The following is a 25,678-nucleotide window of genomic DNA, read 5'->3' as shown; positions in this document are numbered from 1 at the left end:
GTTTTTGTGCATTGTCAAGTCAGGCGCAGAACTGCAGTTACAAAAGAGAAACCCAAGACCAGGTGTGGTTGTTGTTATTATTGGTAAAGTTACTGTTGCATGAAACAAAAGCAAGCTTGGTACCTGCAAATGGATAATAATCTTAAAACTGGGGTGCTACCCCAGAGCACAGCATATGCAGTGTGTATCCTTTCTGGCATCCCTCTGTGGTTTTCCCACTCCAGGGCTCCTGGAACAGCAGGAGTGTGGTCCTGAGGTTGGGGTGTGCCTGAGCTTCAGCAGTTTCATCTCAGTGTCCGCTTGCTGGAAGAAGCAGCTTTGTGTTCGAAGCTGCATTCATCTGTGGCATTAAATACTGGCTGGAAATATACTTTGCCCTTTTAGTCCTGGTGCTGTTCATGGAAATTCCTTTGAGTCCTGCGACTGGAACGGAAAAGTGGGGTGCGTAATAAAATTTGTGTTACACAACGCCAAGCCTCTTCCTTGCAGAGGAGTTTCTGCTAGAACAGAGGGTTCACTGCAGCTGCTTGGCAGTGTTCGCCTTTGGGACGGAAAGTGCTGTTTTTTGTTCAGGCAAACCCAGCTCTGTGCTGTCCCTACGCACCTCCTGCAGGGATGGGAGTGGGAGGGATGCTTTCCCATGCGAGCTACCTCACTGCTGGGGGGTGAAGTTGGCTTAACAGCTGCAATAACGTGTCTCTCTGACTTTTTCCCTAGTGTGTCCTTAGTTACACAGAGTAACAAAAATAGGTTGAGATGAGATTACTTCTGTTAGTTTTTGTGTGCTTATTGCATGAATTTAATGGTAGCAAGGGTGTAATTTTCCCTCACACGCCTGTCTGGACAGTTAGTTTTGTTTGTTGTGGATCTTCTATGTAGCAGCTGGGGAAGAGAAAGTTTAAGACAGGAAAATGTGAGTGTAAAGAAATACTTACTGGGTAGTGGAAATAATACTTTAAGCTCATCTTAATACTCATCTTGTGAAGAACTGGATTTCAAGTTAATGTTCGTTTGATTTAACGCTGCTAATAACTCCAGGAGCTGGTATTTGCCACTGTGTTGAATGTGATTTAGCCATACTCTTGCTGGCTTTGATGGGGGAAGCATCTCTGACTATTAACTGTAAGTAAAAATGAAATGCTTCTGTTGTCAGGCTGAGGAGGGGAGTCTGCGAGTGGAGCCTGATTGAAAAGGGGACTTGCACTGGGTTGTCTTCACTGTTCTGCTGAAATCCTTTTTCCGATCAAAATAGGAATCTCCCTGGAAAAAGAGAGGGTTGGACAAAGACTTTAAAGCTCAAGAGTTGAAAGGTGAGAGATGTGGGACCTCCTGTACTCCTGCTGATATCAAGGGGGATTGCTGTGATGCTGGAGAAACCTTGGGGTCAGCTGTGGAGCTGTTGTGGTGCCCAGAGTGGTGAAGTTCTGGGGAGCTCAGCTCAGGGGGTAGAAAAGGTAATAAGCAAAACTATAATTATATATGGTCAAGTAAATAAATAAAAAATATAAGAATGGCTGACCTGTAGAGCTGTTTGGGTTTTTTCCCCCTTCTTCCTCTCTCTTCCGTCCCTTCACTGGAGCAGTCCCTTGAACTCTACGGAGCAGTAGAGGGTCTCTGAACTGTGGTACAGTATTTTTAGGACCATGCTCCGTAGCCCTTGCTACGCTGTGCACAGATTGCTCTGTATCACATGACAGCACAGGGAGCCTGGAAAGAGTGGCTGCCAAGCTGTGCTTGGTGCTTCCCCAGTGCAGCTACACGTTACGAGTGTCAGCCGAACCAGAGGTAAATCTGTTGGGTGCAGATCAGGGAAAGCTGTGCTACTGTGTAGTGTGAACCTGAGAAAGAAGGAGGAGTGTGGTTCTTAGTTTGGGAGCTTGGGTGTTCAACTGAGGGTCAAAAACTGCGAGCTGCTTCAAAAATAAGCCTTGGAGTGGGAGCCAGGTGCCTGCTGTCTGTCTCAGGTGGGTTAGGCCATGTCTTGGTAGGTGAACACCTCGGGAGAAGAGGGGCTCAGCTGTGGTCCTCCATCCTTAGTGCTCAAACCACTAGGCTATTTTATAGGAACTGCATTTACATTCTTTACTGTGGACTTTCCAACATGAAAAGCTGCCTGTTGGGTTTCAAAAGGGTGGGTTTGGGTTCCTGCAAAAGCAGGTTCCTGCTAGTTCACCACATGGTGATGGGACTCCAGTTCAGCTCCAGAGCTCAGTGTCTCCTGGGTGGATGGAATACATCCAGCAGCCAGGCTGGGCAGCCCTGGGAGCCCGAGTCCCTTCCGAAGACACGCTCAGTCATTTGCTCAGGATGGCACAGGGCGCCTGGAGAGGGGCAGGTTGGGGGCCTGGAGAGGGGCAGGTTAACAGCCTGGCAGGAGAAGCCGCCTCCTCATTAGCGTTCCCGTGGTGAGCACTGCCCCGTGGAGCCCAGGGTGAGGCAGGTAGCAGCTTGATTTCATGTGCTGTGCTTTATGACCACATTCTGTGCATTGCTGCAAGACTGGCTGCAGTGTAACGGGGTGTTAATCCTGGAAGGACTCACGTTCCAGTCCGGCAGATTGCAGGCAAGAAAGGGTGGGGAATGAGGTCATTAAAGACCTATCTCTATGAAATAGGCAGTGACAGCTGAAAACCTTATCACCCAGGGGCTATTTTAAAAACAAGCATATCTTGCAAATAGGCTCTGTTTAGAATGTTAGTTAGCTCATGGGGAATTTTTAATATGCAAGAATGCCAGTTATCGTGAAATAATCTATATCCCACCCAAATTAGCCAAACTGTTTAATTTTCTTTTTGTCCCTGAGCTATCTTTGCATAATTGACAAGTTGTTCTGCACTTGAATTTGAAGAACTGGTTTGTGGGGGAAGCAAGTCTATTTGCCTTGTCTTGGGAGGCCATCTGCCAAGTGAGATGGCTTGTGACTTGTTTTTTTGAGGGAGATAATTAACAAGAAAATAGCCCTTAAGAAAAAGGAAATTGCTAAAAATGGCATAGTATCAGTAAGCCATTTTGGTTTTGAACAGTTCATTTAAGTGTAGTTTTGTTTTATTGAAGCTGGATAACACAGTTCTGGAAGGGGGAGCCTTGGCCTGGCTGAAGGCATAGGAATTTTTCCATCAATTCCAGCAGTATCAGGATTTGACTCAAAGTCGTTACAGTCCTGATATATGCAAAAATTTATTGCTAGGTTTTTGCCCTGAGAAAGAATGGAGAATGAGCTGGCATTTGAAGATTGGGCTGGTTGAAATATCAAGAATAAACTGTTTCTTTGTCCTATTGCTTTGCTGTGTAAGATTCTGCTGGTAGAAATCAGGTGGTACTTACACTTCTGGGTAGATTACTCTGTGTGTGGTTAGGAGGCTTTGGAACGGGAGCAAGAATGGCAACAGGGTAGAAGAGCACGCCTGAATACTCTCCTCATTCCCATGAGTGAAGGCATCAGAGCAGCACTACTCATCCTTGAAGGGCCATCTCATTTATTTTGGGGCGGAGGGAACAGGAGTGAGGGGAGGGAGACAGAGGGAGAGTAAGAGAGAGATGGAGGGTGTTAAAACCATCTAAAACCATCCCTAGACTGTTTTGGCCACAGTAGCTTTCACTTACAAGAACAAAGACCATGATAAATTTGACATTTCCTAGTGTTCCTCATTACTCTTCTGTATTTCTCCCATTGTGCTCACCTCCATGTCTGGAAAGGCTTGTGCCTAGCTTGGTTTAGTTTTCTGCAGATTTGTGGAATCTCGTCCAATTCGTGCTGCGGGCAGCTCAAGGAGCACGAGCTGAGATCACCGCGACAGGACACAGCAAGTAGGCTGCTAGTTCAGCGTGGTGCTGTGCTCCACTGCATGCATATTGTTTAATTCTTATGATGCGATATGAGGACAAGCTGCATTTGTTTTTATTGCTGTAGATAACTCAAGGGGAGATACATCTCTAACCCGTGGCAGGAAGGAAGAGGAGTGGAATAGATCCCGGGAGTGTTCCAAACAAGGTAAGTTCAGATACTCTCTCCACTCCCTCTCTTGAAATAGAGGTAGCATCCCTCACGTCCCCCAGACTTCCAACTATCCTGAATGATTTCTGTAGTTGATTTCTGATTTGTAAAATGGTTTTAAGCAATTTATTTGAGCTCTGTAGTTGTGACCGTAAACTTGCCAGGTTAGATAGTTGTGATTCTGGGAACTAAGGTCTGAGAGCAAATTGTCTGGGGCCGCTGTTGTTGTTGTGGAGGGTTCTTTTTTATTCTCACCAATTATTTGCTAATATTTGCTGCTTCTGGGAATTCAGTTTCCTGAAATATAACATCAAGTTCGAAGACAATAATACCAGCCAGAGTATTGTCACTTAAATTAAGATGGAATGTAAGACAACTGTGGAAATCTGGTTTTTGTTTTCTTTAGGCATAAGAGTTGGAGTACGTAGTTAGAGCTTTAGTGGCCAGAAGAAGAATGTAGGACAGAAAAATGGTCCAGCTCTTCACATGTGGTACAGACTGAGAGCCAAGCCCTGCTCTGTTACCTTTGCAATCAATCTGACAAAGCAAAATGCTGGTTTTGTGCCTGGTCTGGACTCTCTAATGTCTTTCCTGATAAGAGTTCTGTTCAGCGAAAAATACCATTCTAATATATAAGATCTTCTTGGGTTTTATGGTTTTCTAGTTTACTACTTAACATAATCTAATTTATAATCGGGGGGGGGGGAAATTTAAGAGAAATTAGTAATTAATCTTGTTTAGAACAAGTTATATGCTCTGTTAAAGATCAGTGAGTGGTATCATCTGTGGAATTTAAAGAGCCTTCATAATTTGCACAAGCCAATATTCATCTTATCTAGACAGAAAGATATGTCTTCATCAGTGCAACTCTTCAGAGATCAGAAGTACCACGAACTGAAAGGGCAGTGTATCCAGCAGAGACTGCTCTTCGAAGATCCTGAATTTCCAGCCTCAGATGAGTCCCTTTTCTATCAATCACCACCACTAAGGAAAGTTGAATGGAAGCGCCCAAAGGTAATTGATGCTCTCCTTGTGAGGAGGTGCTGTTTGTACTGTCTTCTCTGTGCTAAAACACAGTTATGTGAGTATATTCTCCCTCCCTTTTTCCATTTGTTTCCTGTCACTGTGATTCAGACAGCAGCCCCTCTGTGTCACGCTGCTGTCCAAAATGGAAGTCATGCCTTACTGTAAAAAGACAAAAAGGAAACATTCTGTGCAGCATAATCATGCTTTTTATGGTTGATGGCTCTCTAATAACAAGCAGCAGTGTGAGGTAACTCTAGCCATAGTGATGTTTAAATCAGCCCTCTATTTAATTAAGGATACCAGTAATAAAGAATACCAGTAATAGATCAGGCAATGCAGGAATATATTCTGTTAATAAATGCTTCATTTCCTGGGTCAGTCTGTGGACATGTACCTGTATACGTTGCTGTCTTCAGCTAGGTGTTGAGATTCTTAATTGAAGTTTCTCTTCAATACCTGTCACTTCTGAGGGCCTGATGTGTATGCGCAGTAATTGAAATATAAAACCTGAGCTTTACCTACACAATCTAGTGCCCCCCTCCCCAAGCAGTCTTTTTTTTTAAGTTAGATATAACCCCTGCAAAAAACACTATAGAAAATTAGATTTTATTAACGGAATAGGTAGCATCTTCCTACCTGGAATACTGGAAACAACTCAAATAATAATGTAGGATTATTGTTCGTTATTATAGCTCTCTACGTGTTTTCAGAGTAACTTGTGCCTTATTAAAATGTATAGGGAAAGGAAATCTCACAGTAGCAAAGGGAATTTTCTCTGGTCTCAAATAACTGGCTAGTTCACTGATATGTATAAACATATCTGTTATAATTTTTCTTGGAGAGGTGAGTAGGAAAGAGAAGAGCAACAGGCTGCCCAGCAAGGGGTCTATCTGAGGCAGCAAACAGCAAGGCACCATTGGTGGGGTGGTCCTGTTACACTGAAAAAATGCATGGGTGTTTCTAACTGCTGCCAATGGAATGAATTGAGGGCCCTCATTATCAGCACATACTCAATTTCTGGTCAAAGCAAATGAATTTGTGTTCCATGGGGAGCTAACTTGTGCTTCCAGAATCAGTTAGTTTCCTCTCTACGTAGTGCCAGAAGCAAAAGGACACCATGTGTGTATAGCTGGCTGCCAGTTTACCTTTTGTATTAACTCTACTGGAACCACAAAGCCCAGTTACATACAGGCCTTAAGAGCTTTGAATGACTTCTGCAATATAAGGCAGGATGCTCACAAGCCAATCCCAGGGAATACTCACCTACAGAGCTGTGTAGCTGATGCAGAGGAGAGAAGGTCGGGTTCCCAAAAGGTGTCCAAGCAAACCTTTGTTCTGTAGTGAACTTCATACTCTCTTCCTTCGCTGTGTTTCACAGAGGTTCTGGTGAAATCTTAGGAGCAAGAGTTTTCCTTTATTGATTGATGTAATCTCTGCTCTCTGCATGTCTATGCTGAAGTTACTGGGGATTTTGCCTTTGACTTCTGTACAGCCTCGATTATGCCCCAGTGATTTTGTATTCAAAAGGAACAGCTCTTGTCTGTACACAACCAATAACGCTTATGTCTATTTGCCACTTTTACTAGCATCTTAACAGGAAAACAAATGTCATTCACTTCAAATTGTGACTAATGTACTAGACATTTCAAATTGTTAATATTGCTTATATTTGGGGTCTCTTAATTGGTTTGTGCTGAGGTTTTATGCTTCATGTATCTTGTACTTATAAAGTAGTTCACAGCCGTAAGCAAATAATTCAGAAGAACACAAAATCATTCCCAACTTTGACAACTGGCTTTCCATCAGAGAGTGTAATTTGTTCTCATACTCTGTCATGTGTAATGAAGAGGACAGTGGAAGCCTCTAGCCAGATGCATGCAGTGTTTTTACCCTTAAGCGTGATGAATTTGTCCTTTACTTCACCCATGTCCACTTTTGGGATTAGGGTTAATCTTCTGGAAGCACAAACTTGGGTGTCTTTTCTTAGAAAACACGATGCCAATGACAGTGCGATCTACTTCGTATGCAGCTGGTACTGTTCCCCGTCCTCTGTGACGGGATAACAGATGAGGCTGACCAAGGCTGTGCTGAATTTGCCAGGATGGCATTAGACTGTTTTGGTTTTTGTTCTCTTTTTTTCCCTGGTGTTATTAATTTCTCACAGCAGCTTCGGTACCGAAATTTTAGTGAGCACAGCAAGGGCTGTCTCCCTGCTTCTCATTTTAGTTTTCCAAGTAAGACATGAGACTGAAGAACAGGGAGAATGAATTTGGAAGAAAATGTAGGCATTCCAAAGTCTTTGGGTTTATTTTTATTTCTGTAGTGCTTTCCTGTTTATTGGAGTCTTTCATACCCTCCTAGAAGGGGAAATACCATACAATCAGTCACAGTGAGGTCAGGGAAGGCCTTTGTCCTTCCTAAGAGATGTGAAGCAAGAGCTAGACTGTAGACAAGGATGCCATTTTAGGCCATTCTTTTGTGTGTGTGTGTTCAGTCAGGGTGGTGATCCGTGATACAAAGTCTTGTTGAAGGCCAGTAACTAGCATTGTGCCCCAGGAGCCAATACTGAGTCCAATCCTGATCAACATCTTCATTAATGATCTGGATGATGGTGTAGGGGCATTGGACTAGATGACCTCTAAAGGTCCCTTTCACCCTCAGTCATTCTGTGATTCTGCGTGCTATTCTAAAGGTGTGCCTTCCTTGCTCCAAGACAGAGCAGCTCTTGGGGCCCATGTGGGGCTACTCCTACAGATTTGTGGAGAATAGCTAGAGTATCCCAGTCTTGCCCTTCCTGGGTGGGAGAGGGAGTTGTTGCCTAGGAAGTAGGTGGAAGCCACCTTTGTTCTCATGGTGAGCCTGTTACAACATCTTGAGGGAGACGGGTTGTCTCTGTGCAACAGCGCAGACGTGAGGATCTACTTGTTTGTTCATGGGTTATCTCCTCTCTGCCATACGGAGCTATACTGTACTCTAAGTTGACTAGCTGAATGCTTAGTTATGGTCTTGGAGTGATGGGCTTTCCAGAGTGTTTCCTTTTTTGGAGACAGAAATGGCCTTGCAATATGAGCATGAAGGTGAAGGCCAAAACTGTCATCTACTGAGACGGATTCTGAGCGGGCCACTTAGTCATCTTGCCTCACCAACTCACCCAGAAACTACAGCTGTCTCTCCCCCCAGCCACCCCCAGATGTTTGTACTGCATCTTGAATGTGAAGGAACTAAATGGTGACACCCTGTTTCCTGTCCTCCCACCATCTACAGTTGCAGTGGATATTCTGTCCAGATACCGGTACTTGTATAATAGTATGAGCAAGCAGCTTTTTTGCTTTAGAAAGCCCGTGTAGCTGTCTGAGCAGCCGCGGAGTGCTGCTCAGTGCACACAGACACACAGAGCTGGGGGATGCCACTGCAACTGCTGTTGCTGATGCTGGTGTCCAAACAAGTACGTTTTGGATCTGTGAGTCTAAAGCTTTTCTGAGGAGAGGTGAAAGCCAGTATTTTTGTTTTAGGTCACAAATATACTCATGCTTTGTTCAGTTACCCTAAATGGTTGGTGGTGGCCAGACAGAGCAAATGCTTAGGCAGAGCGTCTGTATAGTCAAAAGGGTTTTATTCTGCTCTAATGGAAAAAGGAGTATAAGTGAGAGATAGAAAAGAGGAGGAGGGATAAAGGGTTTCTTCAACTTTGTTTGTGTCCTTGGATCTGCACCTGCAATGTTAAATGTCTGTTTGCTCATTCCAGTCAGACTCACAGCAATAGGTCATTAACAATCTGACATTAATTACTTGTTTTGTACTTTTTAAAATCTCTTTGGGAAAGAGAACAAAGACAGGGCAGTGTTACTTCTGTGGCACCCCAGTATTAAGAAACTGGTGAACACAAAAGGCACTGTGTAATTACCGTGCAGTCTCCCTAGGATGACTTTCCAAGGAGAAATGTTGTTATGGAAAGATCATCCAACAAATAAGAGCACTACGCTCTGCTCATGCGCATTACCGGGTATTGGTTTCTTTGGGCACCGTGTGTCATGGTAGAAAGTTGGCAGGCCAAGCTAACGGGTTCTGGTTGTGCACAGGAGCTTAGGTGCGTGTTTGCTGATAATGCTGTGTTTCAGTGCTAGGTAGTAAATTACCTCAAAAGGTCTGACCCTACCTGGGATATCTAATAGATCCATCTGAAACATGGAATTGGCAAGTTGTAGCACTCTGAAATTCCATATTTTATTCTAAGTAGGAAAAAGAAATACTGAGTGTGCTAGAAGATTTGCCAAAAAATGAGCTTGGACCTTATTTTGCTTTGTTTCTGTATCACCTTCCTTTATGACATTCTCCACACTGGTGCTGGGTTATGACAAGTAAAAATAGTATAAAAATGCCAAATTGTTTTTCACTTCTGGGAGAAAAATCTGAAAATGTTGGACTTGATTTTATAGAAAAAAACACATATCTGTCAGAGTGACATTTTCCTACAGAATTGTTGACCGATGACACTGATGTCGGACTGCTGGCTGTGGTTTCCCTGGCAGTCACTGTCTCACCCCCTGCCCTCTGGCCTGCTGTAGCCCCAGGGGAGGGGAGCGCCTGTCCCCACCAACCCTTTGGTTGCTCAGCCCAAGGCAGTTTATGGGCACTTCAGGCAGGACTTGCCAAAGTTTAGATGGTCGTAATGGATGTCTGATGTGGAGCAGTCACCACTACATCCCATTATACAGTCCCGTTACAGGCAGTGGAGAGGAATCGATGTTATTTTGGGTGTGATTCAACTGACATACCTGAGATGTTGGCTTCGGGCTGAGACAAATCATACCCCACAAGTGCCTGGTCTCCACCGACCAGAAGTTCAGAGGGTGAAGTCAGGTCTTGATGCCAACAATGTGAATCTTTTGCTGGTGTTTCAGGATGTTGGACTCTAACAACGTCTCAGTTATTCTGTCCACCTGTAAAATAATAACTGAGCTGAGCATGACCATTTCAAAGGTGCAGCATTTTCCAGAGTCCTTCAGCGTGCAGGAAGCCTCCTTGCTGAGATGTGTCTCTATGAGGTACAGCTTATTCCTTCCTTTGCCCCCGACACCACTCAAGGAGGTGCTCCCACTGCTTCTTACTGCTCCAGACTGCCACTGAGGGAGAGTGGGGTCAGCACAGCCCTACCTTCCTATTGCAGCACCTGCACTTGACCCCATGCATCACATGAGAATTGAGGTATGGCCTTCCCTCTTCTGCTTGCTCCACGCTGTTGCAGAAGGACACTGTGTGTCTCTGTTGTGGGGAAGTCATGCAGGGGCTGATCAGAACTGTCCCCAGACAGAAGGGCTCAGTCCGTGAGCAAGGATTTATAAATGGCTGATTTTGCACAGCCATTTTCAAGAAGCACTTCTAGAACCTAACGCAGAGCTGAGGGACTACCTTTTTAGAACTAGCCCCCCACCATTTAGATCAAAAGCAATGATGTAAGACACAAAACACCTGAAATTTTCTGTGGGGACAACCTGCTGGTTTGTTAGAAAAAGGGGAAGGAAGACTCCCCCCCAACCACCACCTGGTGGACATTTTTTCTGCCCATTGTTATCAGTGTCAAAGCTGATCTTGCTCTTTTCCTGTGATTTCCCTGGAGTTTCCATCCCCTCTGCCAGGCTGAAGCAGCGCTAGGGGCAGCTGTCTCCTGCCAAGAGGTAGGAGAAGCCTCTCGCCCCCCTGCGATCTCCAATCTCCGCTGGCCCTGGGATGTCCTCTGCCACCTGTCCTGGTTACCACCTTACTGAGGTCAAACACTGCCTCTGTGTGGTGGTCCTGGTCAGCAGAGGCTCTTAGCAGCAAGCAGCTCTAGTGAAAATACCCGGGAGTGACAGTCGCTCTGCTGAAAGGATATTTTGTCTGTCTTATTTTTAACTAAATCTTCTATTTGTCTCAATTTTTTCACTGAGCACTGACCTTGCAAAAAGTATTAAATCCCAAGGACATCTTTGTCAGTGTTAAACAAATAGCAGCGATCACCTAACCAAGGCAGGCATCCATGTGGGGAAAGAGTGGATAAGCTTGCTTCAGAGATAAGTGATGTTCTTAAGTTATTCATAAAGGAAACTAATAGTCTGATGCTACAGAATGAGAGTCTTATCATGCGTTTTCCTGGTTTCCCTGCTTGACCCTCTGTTTTATAAGCCCTGTTTTTGCTTTCTTTGCATCTTCCCTTTATGAAAGGGCTATGATTGTATCCTTGTGTTCTGGAAAGACGGAGCCAGTTCTTTTTCAGTAAGACAGCACAGAAAGAAACTGTGTGACAGTATTGCTGAACTGCTTCCCGAGAAACCTCTCTTGTGTCCTGGGCCACAGGAGGGACTACTGCTGTGTTTGGTTGAATCCCCATTAACTCACTGGTGCCGAAGGTCAGGTACCTGCCTGGAAGTGGAGAATTGGATGCTCACGGCCCACTGCCTGCCCCGTGTTCCTAGAAACACTGTGTGCCACGGGCCCAATCCTCCACTCTTCTCACTAATTTTCCAATGCTTTCAGGGGTGGTTATCACCATGCAAGTGAAAAGGATCAGGAAATAAGGCACCGTGTTCTGGAATGATACAGCAATGGGAATAAACAGAACTAGTGTCTCCACAGTTTTCAAATTGGGGAGTGTGGGATGAGCAGGCTGGTGACTTATCCAGGGCTGTCTGAGGGACTGAGGTGCCAGAGAACTCAGGAGCTCTGACTTCTGCACCTGCACGTATTTCTTGACGGTGGCACCAGCTTTTGTTTGCTTCTAACTGGTGGCAAACAGTCAGTTGTTTCCGGAGCTAAAACTTCTTCATATTTGCAAGTGCTGATTTGAATCTTGGAAACCTCCCCTGCCTCTATACCTGTATTAGAAGATTTTTGCCCCCTTTTGGAAGGCAGAGAAGGCTTGGGCCATGCCTGCCTGGGCTCTTAGCCTGGGCTAGCTTTATGTCTTTTGCACTAATGTTCTTTATTCCACATATGTTCTCAGCAGCAGGATTTATGGTCATGGTAAGCAGTCCTCCAGAATGTTTTAACAGTATCCAGTCCTCATAAATTTTGTGGAATGAGTGTCATGAAAGACTTGGCTATCAGGTGTAAGCACACCTGGGTTAAATGCCCCTGAGAGGTAATGTATGGCTTCATCATTTGATTCCTCTGTCTCTTCTGTAACTGCATTGCTGCAGTCTAACCCTATTTTCCAGTCTGACTGTGAACAAGACCAGAGATGTCTGCTTATGTTTGGGACTACGTATCAGGAGCCCAGTAACATGTGCAGGAGATAAACTGGAGAAGGAGGTACCCTGGCACTGCATCTGGATTTGAGCAGTTGCCAGATGGTGCACTGCAAGAACAGTTTTGGGGTATGGAGCGGAGTGACAGCTCGTTGTACCCTGGTATATTTGCCAGGATGGGCCGGGGATAATCCAGAGCTGGAGGAGAGAGGATGTCAAAGGGGAATACCATAAACCGGCATGACAAAGTGATGTGAACTCTTAGCAGTACAGTGTAGTTACATTGCTGCCTTCTGCGTGACAAACTGATTTGATGGTAACAGCCCTGTGAATAGCAACACTTCTGTGGTTTGCCAGATTCCCTCCCCACGCCCCCCAGCTCCCTTCTGGAGCATAACTCTTGATTTAATGATCACTTTTTCAGATCTGAATGTGCTTTCTTGTCCCTTCAGCCTCTTCTTTCCAGTTAAAGATATGGGCCAAAGCCAGTGCTCTTGCTTAATCAGAATAGAGGTCCCTCCCCACCCCCCCTCTTTGCCCTCAAGCTTTGCGAGATCTGATTATTGTTCTTCTGTGAAAATATGACTTATTCTGCAACGGCTGCTGACACAGCCTGAAACAGCTGAAGTTTTGGGTTTGGATTCCCTGTCTATGCCCAGAATCGTCCACATTTCTCTGTGTTGGTCGTTATTGACTCTTGTTGAAGTGCAGGTGAGCACAGGGTGCGAAGCCCTGTGTGCTGTGACATCTGTGTTTGTACTTGAAATACTGGCACATGTGGAATGTGCCTGAATCTGAGAGGTGAGAAAATGTGTTTCCAAGTGTGGTGGTGAGCCTCTGCTGAGCTTTGAGGGAGCTCACAAATCCTTTTATGTGCCTCAAATGTATGGAGGCATTGATGGGAATACAAAGGGTGTATGTTGTGTGAGCCACACACCAGTGTCTTGCAGCTTATTTGTTGTGCTTCTCCGGAACATGTTTGTAGCAGAAAAGGACTGTGAAAGGCTCCGCCTTGTACTAACATGAATTAAATCTTAACTGGCTTCTTTTTCCATTTGCGTCTGTCACGTCCTAGATCATTACACCGTGGGTGTTGTCCTCCGCAGACAGACCAAGCGAGTCTGAGGTACCAACTGTAACCTTCAGTAGGTGACTTTCAGACATTGCTCTCCATTACTGGGGTTGTATGGGGCTACTAGAGGATTACAGGACTTCCCAGATTACACCAGTTATCATTTTAACAAGCACTTTTGTATGCAGTAATTAGCTGTGGTTATACATGACTGCAGTAGCCGGGAGGCTATTTGCCATTGTTACAAATAGTTTTACTTGCCAATAAAAGCAGATTTAGCTTGTGATCTTGAGCTCCAGCTTGTTTTCAGCTATGGAAAACATAAGTCAGATGTTTCTTTGCTAAGCATACATGCGTGCATATATAAAGGGAGGGGTTGGAGTTCACCTAAATTTTTATAGAAGAGCATAAGCCATACAGACACAAAAGATGTATAAAAGGTAACTGACAAAGAAGGCTCTGACCTGAGTTTACACTGTTCATCTTAAAGAAATAGGAAAGAAACTAAGAGCTAAACTCTGGGAAGCAGTCTTCCCTGGAAGATGATTGGAGAGGTTGATGGGAAGGTTTCTGTACACATTAATCATGTTTTCTAGGTTAAAATTCTGGAGGCAGAGAGAAGACAGTGTAGTCCTCTAGACATGATGCAACCTTCTGTCAGTATGGAGGGGGTGGGTGAGGGGACAACAACAGTAGGCGGGAAACCACCAGAAGAAAATTATTTTTAAATGATGGTGAATGATTTTTTCTTTCTTCATCAGCTATGTACACAATGAACTGTGTACCCCACAACCTCCTGCAAATGAAGTCTAGCACCGCTGAATGTTTTGTTTGATAAAGTGTCACAGCATCCTCAATGCTTGGTTATACCGAGCTTGGCTGAAGCCATCTGCCATTCTCATGCAGGTGCCGATCGGCAGATAAGTAGCTGCTTGCCAAGGGCTGGCTGCTGTAGCCCCTGCACTGGCAGTAAAGACAGGCTGCTCCTGGGGAGGAAGGTGTTAAATCCAACCCAGCTGTGGGAGCTCAGATGTTGGCACAGCTCCCAAAGATGCATGTGGCAACACAAAAGCATGCTCTTCACATGCGTTGCCCTGGCAACTGCACATTCAAATGGCAGGGATTGGCAGTCGGATGCGCAGAAGATGATGCAGTTGCAATTAAGTTGAATTGTCTTCAGGTTGTTGGATTTAATTTTGAGCTAAGGGGGAAGGGGTGGGGTGATGGGTGAACATTAGTGGTATTAACAATGAGCTGCCACCCATTTGAGAGCCTGGTGTAAGCAGGACTCCATCATGGTGTGTGTTCCTTTAAGGGTAAAAATAGCGCTGGCACTTGGCTTCTGAACCTTGTTTTTTTTTGTCGGAGAGGCTAAAAAATCTGCCTCAAGAGCTTTATTTGTTTATTGAGGGTAGATTTAGTGGAGTTAGCAATCTTCTGTACATCTCAGCTATTGCTGTTCTTACATCCTGGTGATCCACAGACTGGAACAGTAGGGTTTACAGAGACCCTGTGGAATTGGGCTGCTAGAAGCAGGTGTCCAAAAAGGTCTTTCAAATTCAGGTCAAAACAAGTCTTATCCTTACTGGACGACTGAAATTCTGGATCAGCTGGATTCACAACCTGCTTTCTTGCTGTCTTATTTGGTGAAATCAGTTGATTTGGATCACTTTCACCAGCAGTGGGAATTGTAATGTTGAAATGTTCAGGTGGGGTGGTTGCCACGTGGTTTTGCCCTGGAGTGCTGAGACAGAAGTGGTCAACTATGATTTGGTGCATGAGAGGTACATGTGAATCCACTGAAATTCAAAACATTACAAAGCACTTAGCGGCACCCTGGTATGTCTTCAGTATATTGAGACTTCAGTAGATTGAGCATATAATGTTTCCCATGCTTTTAAAGCCCAGGAACACTTAGGCAAAAGCAAGAACGCTTAAAATCGTAGAGTGGTTTGGGTTGGAAGGGACCTTTAGAGGTCATCTAGCCCAAGCCCCCTGCAGCGAGCAGGGACATCTTTAACTAGATCAGGACCAACTTAACCGACATGATCGGTTTAACTTAACCAATCGTTGCTTAAAATGGTTCATGCAACTGGTTTTATTCACTATCAGTTACAAGGTCCTGATCTTGTCTCTAGTTGCACTTCAGAAATGGTTTTCAAGCCAACTGAATGTTTGTGACAAGTCTAGACAGTAAAGTGCCCTCTATTCATGGGGCTTAAGTGATGTGAATGATCAGGTAAACGTGGGGTGCTAAAAACACAAGAGAAATAGCATCAGGAAGTACTGTCTTGGATGCTTTTTCTGCTCCTGGATAAAGCATAAATACTAAACCCTCTGCTGGTATTTTGAAGGGGATATTGAAATCTAAATGTTAGAGAAATATTTAGGATGGGCTAGATAAATCTTTTAGCCATTGGTTTAGATATTAATAACTTCATCTACTGATTTACACCTGAAGAGAATTTCAGTTTATGTGTATGAGAATATTTTTAGCTGAAATAGGTGCTTTGTGCACACCATACAGTGAAATGCTGTGAAGGGTATGTTGATGTGCTTCCTGTATATGTTCTCTCCCTTATGTGAGTGCATCACATTTAGGTGGGTTGGCTTGGAGACTGAAAACATGCAGTTGTGATGGTGGTTTCTGTTCTGATATGGAATGAAAAGGGACCTGCTGAAAATTTTCAAGGAAGAAAATATGTGGACACAAGCAGACAAGCAATTCTTTGCATTCCATCAAAGTCCAGTGCTTTAAAATGTTGCATGGGATCTTATGGACCAGATCTTCCTTTTGGTGCTTCTCATGCATAGAGACCATTATTTAGTGTAATTCTAAAGAAGCTATTTAAATAAAATACCTCAAGGCTTGTATAATTATGTTGTAGAATAATATAAACTGCTTCTTGCATGCATGAAGAAAAAAGTGAGATATTACTTTAGAATTTGCTTTCCTGTCCTCTTATATTGTCAGTGGTAACAGTGATAACCGAAATACAGTGATAAACCTAAGTAACAGTGCTAACAACTTATATACATGGATTATGTACCAATCTACATCAAAACCTAACTGGAATCCATTGGAACTGGAGTTCTTGTTCTAGCAACTGGGAACGTATGCTGTCATATAGAGGACCGCAATGTGAAGAACATTGTCATTATTGCTGCTACCCTAATATGATCCTGCAATAATTTTATAATTAATAATAGTCCTGGCTGTTCCAAGTAATTGGTCTTTTTAAGGAGCAAACACTGTTTGAAAAAAAGGGAGGGAGGGAACATTCAGTTGAAGCATTTTTTTTTAATGTTGCAACTTTCCTCCAAATACAACAATAAAAATTAAATATTTCTTGACATTTTTTCTTGGAGGCAAAGAAACATTTTCTAGCTGTGAAGGGAACTTCCACTGCTGATCTTCTAAGGTACTTGGAACAGCATGTTCTGATGATGTCCGGCCAAGTAATTCTCTGAAAACATCAGGGCTTTGTTTTGTTGCTTTCTTTCTCCCATTATTATTTTCTCCTAAGGTTTTACATTTGGTTTGTGGTTTTTGGGGTTGGGGGTTTTGGGGGTTTTTTGGTTTGGGTTTTTATTTTACTGAATGTATTCTGAAAAGAAAATGACTCTTCCCTTTGCAAGGGAACATAGCTTCACATGTTCCTCCCCTCCCTGTCTATTCTGCGTTGCTGTTCTTCCGCCTTCCTCCGTGTATGACATTTCTTTGCTCATATTATCTGCAGAAATAAAGGAAGCAAACCGTGCAGGCAAGTCATCCAAACTGCTGCTGTTTGTGGTGGTATAGCTGATGATCTAGACATTCTGAGGAGGGACACGCTGGGCTTTTCCAGCCCTTTTCTCTGTGCTTCAAGACCTATTTTTAGGACTCAATCATAATTGCCTTGAACAATAAATAGGTCTGGTGTGGTGTGGGTACCAGAGCGTAGCATGCGTGTGTGTTTCTAGCTCTTCTTACAGTGATTTACTTTGAGTTTGAGGGAAAGGGGTGCTTCCCTGAGGAGGAAGGAGGTAAAATACCAAATGAGTGTCATCCGTTTCAGGCAGGAGAGTGCTCAGACTGGGTGTTCACAACTTGTATCGAGATGCTGTTGCTTCTGTATCTGGGATGTGCTCCATCCTGCTGCCTCAGAAACTGGGCAGATGGAGCTGGTAGCCAAAGTGAGTCAAGATCAGAAGGAAAGACCAGAACCAGTGTGATACCCTTTAGCAGCACCCTGGCAGATGAAGGTAGAGCTACATGCAGCTGTTTCATACAATCTGTTGCCCTTACTTGGCCAAGAAATGGCAACGGTGGGGTTTTTTTGGGGGGTGCACATGTGTGTTTCACAACTGGGAGGAAGGGTATTTTTTTTCCAGCTGGCTAGAAAAGGAAGAAACAAACAGGAGTGTGTTTGTTACATTAGCCATGTAAAACATGGTTGACAGCTCACATCATCTGCAAGCAGCATGGGGCAACACAAAGACTCCAAAGGAGGCACTGATGAGCGTACAATTTAGTCTCCTGTGTTTAAGATTAACGTTATTATTCATCTGTTCTTGTTAGCTAATCTTTTACGGTGTCAACTCCTGTAGAGCAAAGGGAAGGGCCTTTACTGCCAGAGTAGAAGAGGCAGCTGCCACAGGATATTGCTCCTCAAGCACTTGAGGGCACATTGGGTTGATCACAGTAAAAGGGCAGAAGCCTGGATGGGAGACCATCCTGGGTCAAAGTGCCCAGGCCCTGGCGACTGTGCTAGTTTATGTTTGACGTGACACTGATCTTTTCACAGTGGCCGTTACACGCTCTGCTGCAAGTCCTGCCTCCTTTTCCAGAAGGCACTTTAATTGGCGTTTATTGTCAGAGGTTTGGGTTGGAAAATGCGTGTTGACTTCATCTGCAGATTTGCCCTGTTATTATTCTAAAGTAACCGCTGTAACCAAAACATCAAAGAATAATTAACAGGCTTCTCCCTGGAAGTTTCCTGTGCCTTGAACCCTGCAAGAATCCTGTTAACAGTAAATATTTTGTATTTGATTGCATTTTGCTAGAGAGAGAATTTTAAAGGTGAAGCAATATAAAATTCATATACAACTATAAATTTCACCAATATAAACCCCCAGCAACCTGAAATCTTGGTTCATTTGCAATAGCATTTCCACCTATGACAGCACCAACCTGATTTCTCATATAAATATGAAGCCTATATGATGGGCTGTGTGTGCCAGAGTCACGATGCAGTAAGAGGTTTTGTGTCTGGTCCCAGTGACTGTTAAAAACTGCAAGTGCTTCACATTCACAGGTCTCCACCCAGAGCAGGCAGGCATGGATGAACGTACATGGATGTACATACGTGAACATCTGACAGGGACCTGGGAAGCAGAATGGTGCAGTGGGAAGAAGAATGAAGCAGTGCTTTGGGCTTGAATTGTCACACTGGGGCAAATCTGTGGCATCTTGAAGGCAGAGACCCAGAATTTGTGCTATAACATTTGAGTGGTGTTATCTTTATAAGGGGGATCTAAATTTTTTTTCTCATTGAGGTGAGTCAGTGTTTGCATGTGCTGACTAGCGATGGGAGCACAGTAATATTCCAGATGGGCAGTACAGCCATCTGCTTTTCTGGAAGATGGTTCCAAGAAGCATGGAGAAGTTATTGGGCAGAGCAGTCATCAAATGTAAAGGGCTGTTGCAGATGTGTTGTTAAGCACTTTCTGAATTGTTTTCTTCCTGTAATGAGGAAGAGCTGTGTGGGGTGCCCTGAGGACTCTTCTCACATAGCTGAACAAACAAGTAGGGATCTCTTAACTCCCTTAATCCGTTCTGGCAGTTATTGCTGGCAGTGGCCAGGATTCAAGTCTCGGAGGGGTATGTCCAGCTGTGTGACCTTTGTCTATGTCCCATTTTCCTAGACCAGAATCTGCAGTTCACGACAAGGCTGAGGGGTACGGGGAGTTCAGTGTGCTGTGGCTCAGCCATGCTCTAAATAAGAAGCCCCCAAAACTTTACAGTATTTCATTCAGATGGGCTCCATTTCTGTGTTTGAGAAGCTTCAGCAGAAACAGGAACAGGAACTCTGCTTTGTTCTAGGTTTTTGTGTTTCTCCTCACCTTTCTGCAGCAGACTGGGGATGCACAACTCTGGCAGCATGCTTAGCTCTGAAGAGGCCCTGATTGTGCTTCTGGGTGTTAAAAAATCTGAAAAATGAAAACATGGGACAACTTAGTGCTCCAGAACTTGCGAGGGCACGTCCTCAATTTTTGAGACAGGTGTTTAATATAATAAGTGTTACTGGGTCTAAAACAGATACTGTTTTATTGTCCTAAGGATGTTGTTTTAGAAAGCATCCCTTTCTAAACAATAGGAATTTATGAACATAGTTAAATTCACTCTCATTCCCATCAGTGCTGTAAAGTGGTATGCTTCAACATTAATAATGTATTTTGGGGTGAAACCCTGGCCCCTTTCAAAGTCTTGGGATTTTTGCTGTGGTCTGGATTATCACCTTGCCTGTGCCCCAGTGGGTTGAGTATGGGAGGCACTGTGAAAACATTGGCATGTTTCCATCTTGGTTTCTGAGTGGATAAACCGTTCCTCCCAGAATATTTTGTCCTAATGTTTTCATCTGGGGAAGTTGTGACATGTTTCTTCTGGAATTGCCAAAATGTTCCCAGAATATAGCTGTTGCTCACTCACCCTTGTTTTATTAATTCCATAATTTTATTTTTATTTTGCCTGTAAAATCTTGTTAAGATGGAGCTTACCCAGAAAAATATATGAGCAAGGAACTATAATGCCTTCAGCCATCAGCAAATACCCCATATCTAACCTCTCCATTACAGTCTGGTGACTGAGAGGACCCTGTATGACATGAACTTGATGGCTCAATCCTGTTTCTGGTGTAATTTCAGAAAATTCTTTGTTCTTAGTTGTGCTCTTCTGTGTTGGCTGTGTCATGACAAGAAGAAAAAAACACAGGCGCACCTTGCCACCATCGTTGCCCTCCCTCCTCCGGAAAGCTTGTGGGAGAGCTGGGAGTTTGGTGAATGTCCTAATACGCAGCCGCACCCTTCTTCCCCCTTGCCTCGCAGGTACCACGGCAGTGAGAGACATGGGTTCCCCTTTTTTGTGGCCATATCCTTACACACACTCACCCTTCAGTGAGTGTTGCATTTACCTCAATATGATGGAGAGGCAGTGTTTTGAAAGTGGCATCTATCTCAACAGTATTATTCACCCAAGTCTTCCAGGGATATAATTATAAGCAAACATTTGTAAATGAGATGCATGTGTGCCAAGCAGACAGCTCTCCAGATGCCAGTATTTTGTTATCTCCTCTCTTGGCAGTTTTTCCAGTTTATATTTCCCTCCTTCAGATTGGATGGAGGCTTTCTCATGTTGTTGCCTCTAAAGAAAAAATACTAAACGACCTCAGTGGCATTTCTAGAACATAAACAGTACAATTCCAAGGCTCTGAATGTCTCTTTAAAGTTTAAAACGTCAGGTTTTATTTAGTTGGTTCAATCATCATTAGATGAAAATTGGTTTCTCAGAGAGTCAGTTTCTATTTGTCCTGAGGCAATACGATGACGGTAAGAATGACATGGTAAAATTTATTTTGAGCCTGTAAAACAAAAAGCTCACATTCTCAGCAAGCATAAGTCTTCTTACAGTAACTGTTAGTTCATTGATTTAGTCCTCCTAAAGAATTAGATGTCTGGCTTCTCTGAAGGAAAAATTATAGCCCAAACATGCCAGTTGCAAAGAAAATTAAGGTACTGTTCTGTCAACACTCTTCCTCAAGAGTGGAAAGCATCCCCATCCAAAAAATACTTTGTATGTTAAGAGCTTTATGCTTTTCTCATTTTATTTCCATATTTAAGAGAATAATTAGGATGAGTAAAGTCCTGGAATTTGAGGTTTTGTAAGCCATTATATCTTAGATTTGCAAAATAATTTGTTTGAATTTAATGCTGTTTCCCTGTGATTTAAATGTATGTTTCCTTCAAGATAAATTCTATTTAAAAATTGAAGATGTATGTTTTCCTGGCTAAAAAGAAGCTTTTAAAAATCCTTCACAGCTGGAAAAAACTTTTAGAACTGCTGCCTTGCCTGTATGTGGCATTGTTTCTAACTTAATCAAAAAGGCTGAAACCTTTTGAATTTTCATCTTTTAAAGTTTGCAGGAAATAAAATATTCTTTCTCAGGAAAATACACTGTCTTTGTTAAGAGCAAGTGTTATCTTCCAATTTTTATGCGTGAAGTAGAATTTTGCCTTCGCATATTTGAGTTTCAAGCTCAATTAACCGAAACATGTTGTAGTGCGGGAGTCAGGATCTGAAATTTGGCCGGTGTTGCAGGTGTCAGAAGCCATCTTGACCTACTCGTGCATCAGGAAATGGAATCTCTGTCCTTGGAGATATTCAAAAGCCATCTGGGCGTTGACCTTGGCAGCCTGCTCTAGGTGACCCTGCCAGAGGAGGGGGGTTGGACAAGGTGACTTCCAGAGGCCCCTTCAGACCCAGCTATTCTGTGGTCAGGGAAAGGGGAGCTGGGCCGTGGGGGATTTCAGAGCAGAGCCTAATGAGCGTGCACTTAGTGTGGGGTCTGGGACTCCCTTGTTGGGTTGGATGATGAGTGTCCGTATGGTCCGCTTACTTTCATCTCAGTTTTCTCATGTTGAGGCCAATTGGTTCCTGTATGCAGCCATCCACGTGCATGTATTTATATGATACATGTATATACCTACATCTATACATGCTCTTTAAATTGGGAAGGCAGGCCCTACTTATCTTCATTCCTCAAGTGCAGAATACCGTTAGCCTCATTAGAGGCTCACAGAATCCTCAAAAACTCACTCCCTAACTCCCATACCTGTTTCACCAGAAATAATGAAACATACAGCTTTATGTGGATGCTTATGTAATTGGCCGCAACATTTTGGGTGGAAAGCTGGCCCTGGAAAAGAGCAGAACTGGCCTTATTAACTAAAAAGGCTTTCAGGACTGGCCCTGTCTGGTAAAGAGTGTCTATACCATATCAGGCACATTGAGGTCTGATTTTTGCCAGGAGACAGCATTTTCTAGTCTGATACAGCAAGTAAACAATTAAACAGGTTTTTTTCCTAAGACTGTACCAAGCCTTCAGTCCTGTGATGGCGAGCAAAAACCTAAATCTCATTTAGCAATGACCCAGCATTGGGCTGAGCTTTGGTCTGCAGTTTGAGAGTTTTATTGCTGCTTCAACTTTACCACAGGTCCAAGTACTTGTGGGACTGAAGAAGAACGTGAATGCAGAGCTTTGCTGTTCCTGGGCCACTAGGATAACCCTATAGACGACTGGGTCCATTTGTAAAGACTTTGTGCAGAACTCATCTTGCTGCAGTTTTTGTCCTGCAGTTGCACAACTGGTACAACAAACTTGTTGAACAACAAATGCACTGTTGTCCATTTTGTCCTTCCTAAAGGGCATTTAAGCCTTCGACATCTAATTTTCCTCCCTAAATGGAGATGTGAATCTAGTACCATTCTCTGGCCTCTCCTCCCTTCTCTCTCACTCACTGACTCTGATCTCCACAAATGAAAGTTCTTAGAAGTGAGAGCTGTCTGAAAGCTGCTTTCACATTTGGGCACATAATCTAATCAGTAAACATGTCTAGGCTTTAAGAGGAATAATTCAAATGTAATCCAAACGTTTCAAATGTAATCCAACCATGGCATTTTTCATCCCTGGTCTTAATGGTCTTTCTCTGTCCCTAAAAACATGAATCTCTCGTGAACAAAACCAAAGCAGTATCTGTCTATAGACTGCGTGGCCTTGCACCTCTGCTTGTATAAAGCAACATCACCCTTTTGGCTTAGCTAAAGTGATGATGATTTACAGCTGAGAATCTGGCTTGCATCTCTACATTTGAATTGAGTGAAAACTGCAGACACTAAGGGAGGTGGTGTGCTTGGAAGAGACAGGGACACCACGCTAAGTTACTTCTGCAGACATTTCAAATCTGCAAAAAATTAAAATTAAAAATCCCCTCTAGCGAACATAATGGCTGCACTGCAAATACTTAAATTGTAAGACAAGAAGAAAAGCAACATTGGCAAACCTCAGCATTATTAGAAACAGGCCCTTCTCCTTGCCTTTTGAGAGTTAAGATATGTTTCCCTATGTTTTCCACTAACTTTATTTTGACTTTTAGACCCTGACTGAATAAAATAATTAATGTGATTGATAGTGTGGGGGTGGGGTTACAAGGTGACTCATGACTTTCTCTTGGAAGTGGTCTGTGTGTTGAGTACTAGCAGAGAGGTTACATAAATGAGCCAAAATGATTTCAGTGTCCCTGATGGGTTTTAGAGTTCCAGCTGCCTGAGATGGTTTTCCTGGTACATCATAAAGAAATTAAAGCTGACAGGAGAGGAGCAGTGCTGGAACTGGAGTGGTTCTCCAGCACTTAAAGGTGGAGCATGTGCTTTAAGATTAGGTGGAATTTGATGTCTGGTCAAGTTCATGTTTGAGTTATCAACACCTCTCAAACTTCTCTTCCTTCGAGACAAGCAGACTATTTCTCACAACAGAAGATCTTGGGAGGTTTCTGTCGTCTCAGATGGTGGGAAGCTTGACGTTCTCACAGCAGTTCCTAGATGTTCATAGAGAATCTCCATCTTTAAAGGAAATTTTATGGTGCTTTGAACACATTGTAATAGGAATGGAAGGTCTGGATCCCTTCTGTTTTACCCAGAATGTAACTTCAGATTCATAACTGCAAATCAAACAGCTTGTGCTCTCTGGAGAAGTGTTATGAGGCTGGCCACTGTGAATATTCCTGTGGCTGGTAGTAGTCATTGTAAAAGATTAGTGGGAGCTTACTGGGATTGCCAGGATTTGTAAACTGGTAAATCGGTAGGGTAATTTCTCAGTGATGGCACTGACTCATCTGTTGGACATGACTGATCTTTGTGCAATTCCTGTTAATTTGATGATTTTCTAAACAGACAGTGCTACAGAGCCTGTTTTTTCTTATATGTGTATATGATCCTCTTCTTGAAGATAAGGAATCCCATGTGATCCTTAATGAAATACCATCCATTCTGATACGCACCCTGGTCTTTGTACTAACTTTATTTGAACTGATGAAGATGCAGCTCCATTAGCAGTGAATTTTGTGATAAAATGATTATGGATCTTCTGTTTGCCATATTGGCTTTATCTTTTCTGATAGGTGAGTAACATCTTTGTCTTAGGCTGGCATCAGGCAAATGTAATTTTAGTGTTTATCAAAGAAATTTGTCTGAAATGAAGTAGTGAATTCAAATCAATATATATCACATCAGGAAAACCAAAAATAAACTCAATAAATTCAATGAAAGTGCTATGTAACGAAACAGCATGATATAAATAAGAAAAAAGGTTTCTCGTTATGTCTTTCCAAGCAAGAGGTCTCTTAAGCATCTAAAAAATTTAAACACAGAGGTGAAACTGACTGCGCTTCAACTGGGATAAAATCATGACCAAGTAAACGTTCTGGCTATACCCAGGCAGAATGACTCCTCCCAAGGAGCCAAAGGCTTTTGTCAATGTATCTGTCTGCCTGAATATGCTCTAGTCTTTGTTTTGGGCTGAAACAGAAGAAAATCCTGGATCACGATAGGGAAAACCTTGACAGTGATCGTGAGGTTGGAGTCACTTACACTGGATATGAAAGTAAGTAGAGTTACCTCCCAGGCTGAACGTGGCAGGAGGACAGGGTATCTCCAGCCTTGACATTAAGTAGCCAAGTAATTTTGGTCATATTTAGGGGATGCTTTGTGATCTGCAAGACTGACTAGTGTTGATGGAGAATGTTGAGCACTTAGCAACTTGCCATCAGGCTCTTTGTTCCTTTTGGCCTTTCCACCCCCCGCAGAGGAAGCACAACTACAGTTACGTTGTCTCCAAGTCTGTCTTTCTCTTCCCCCAACAATGCTTTACAATTGACCGGTTTCAACCCAGTTTGGTAAATCGATAGATGTCTTGGTGAAACTACATGTGCTATGAAAACAGGAGCTGAGTGGGAGGAGGATACTCTGGGAAAAGTCTTATCGTTTGTTAGACATCAGAGCGCCCACAAGAGAGGGAGGTATCAGAAAGCAAGCTTCCTAAACAGATCTGTGAGATGTGGAAGCAGTTTTCTTATTGATTCCTTCTGAAACGCGTTGAGTTGGTAACAGAATGTGAGGAAGAAAAGCAAATGTGAGAACATAATGAAAGAGGCAGAACTAGAAAGGAGCGTGCCTGGTTAAAGTGTGAAAGCGAATTCATGGGTATAGTGGCACTACTGGCCATCATTTGGCATCAGCAGCTGCAGAGATGGCATATTAGTCACATAATT

General features: G+C 43.4%; 1 protein-coding gene across 1 annotated transcript in view; it reads left to right on the top strand.

Annotated features, from left to right (window-relative positions):
* Positions 1-25,678, top strand: part of CAPN6 (calpain 6) — a 72,337-nt gene that overhangs the window by 4,421 nt on the left and 42,238 nt on the right. The window contains exons 2-3 of the mRNA XM_064463367.1: positions 3,911-3,991; positions 4,834-5,008. Coding sequence (XP_064319437.1) covers positions 4,844-5,008 — 165 coding nt within the window. The 5' untranslated portion in view covers positions 3,911-3,991; positions 4,834-4,843. The remainder of the gene's footprint in view (positions 1-3,910; positions 3,992-4,833; positions 5,009-25,678) is intronic.

This window comes from Phalacrocorax carbo, chromosome 11 (assembly GCF_963921805.1).
Source record: "Phalacrocorax carbo chromosome 11, bPhaCar2.1, whole genome shotgun sequence".
In the NCBI taxonomy this organism is placed as follows: domain Eukaryota; kingdom Metazoa; phylum Chordata; class Aves; order Suliformes; family Phalacrocoracidae; genus Phalacrocorax; species Phalacrocorax carbo.
Note: the sequence above shows the minus strand (reverse complement) of the source record. Positions and strands in the feature narration are given on the sequence as shown.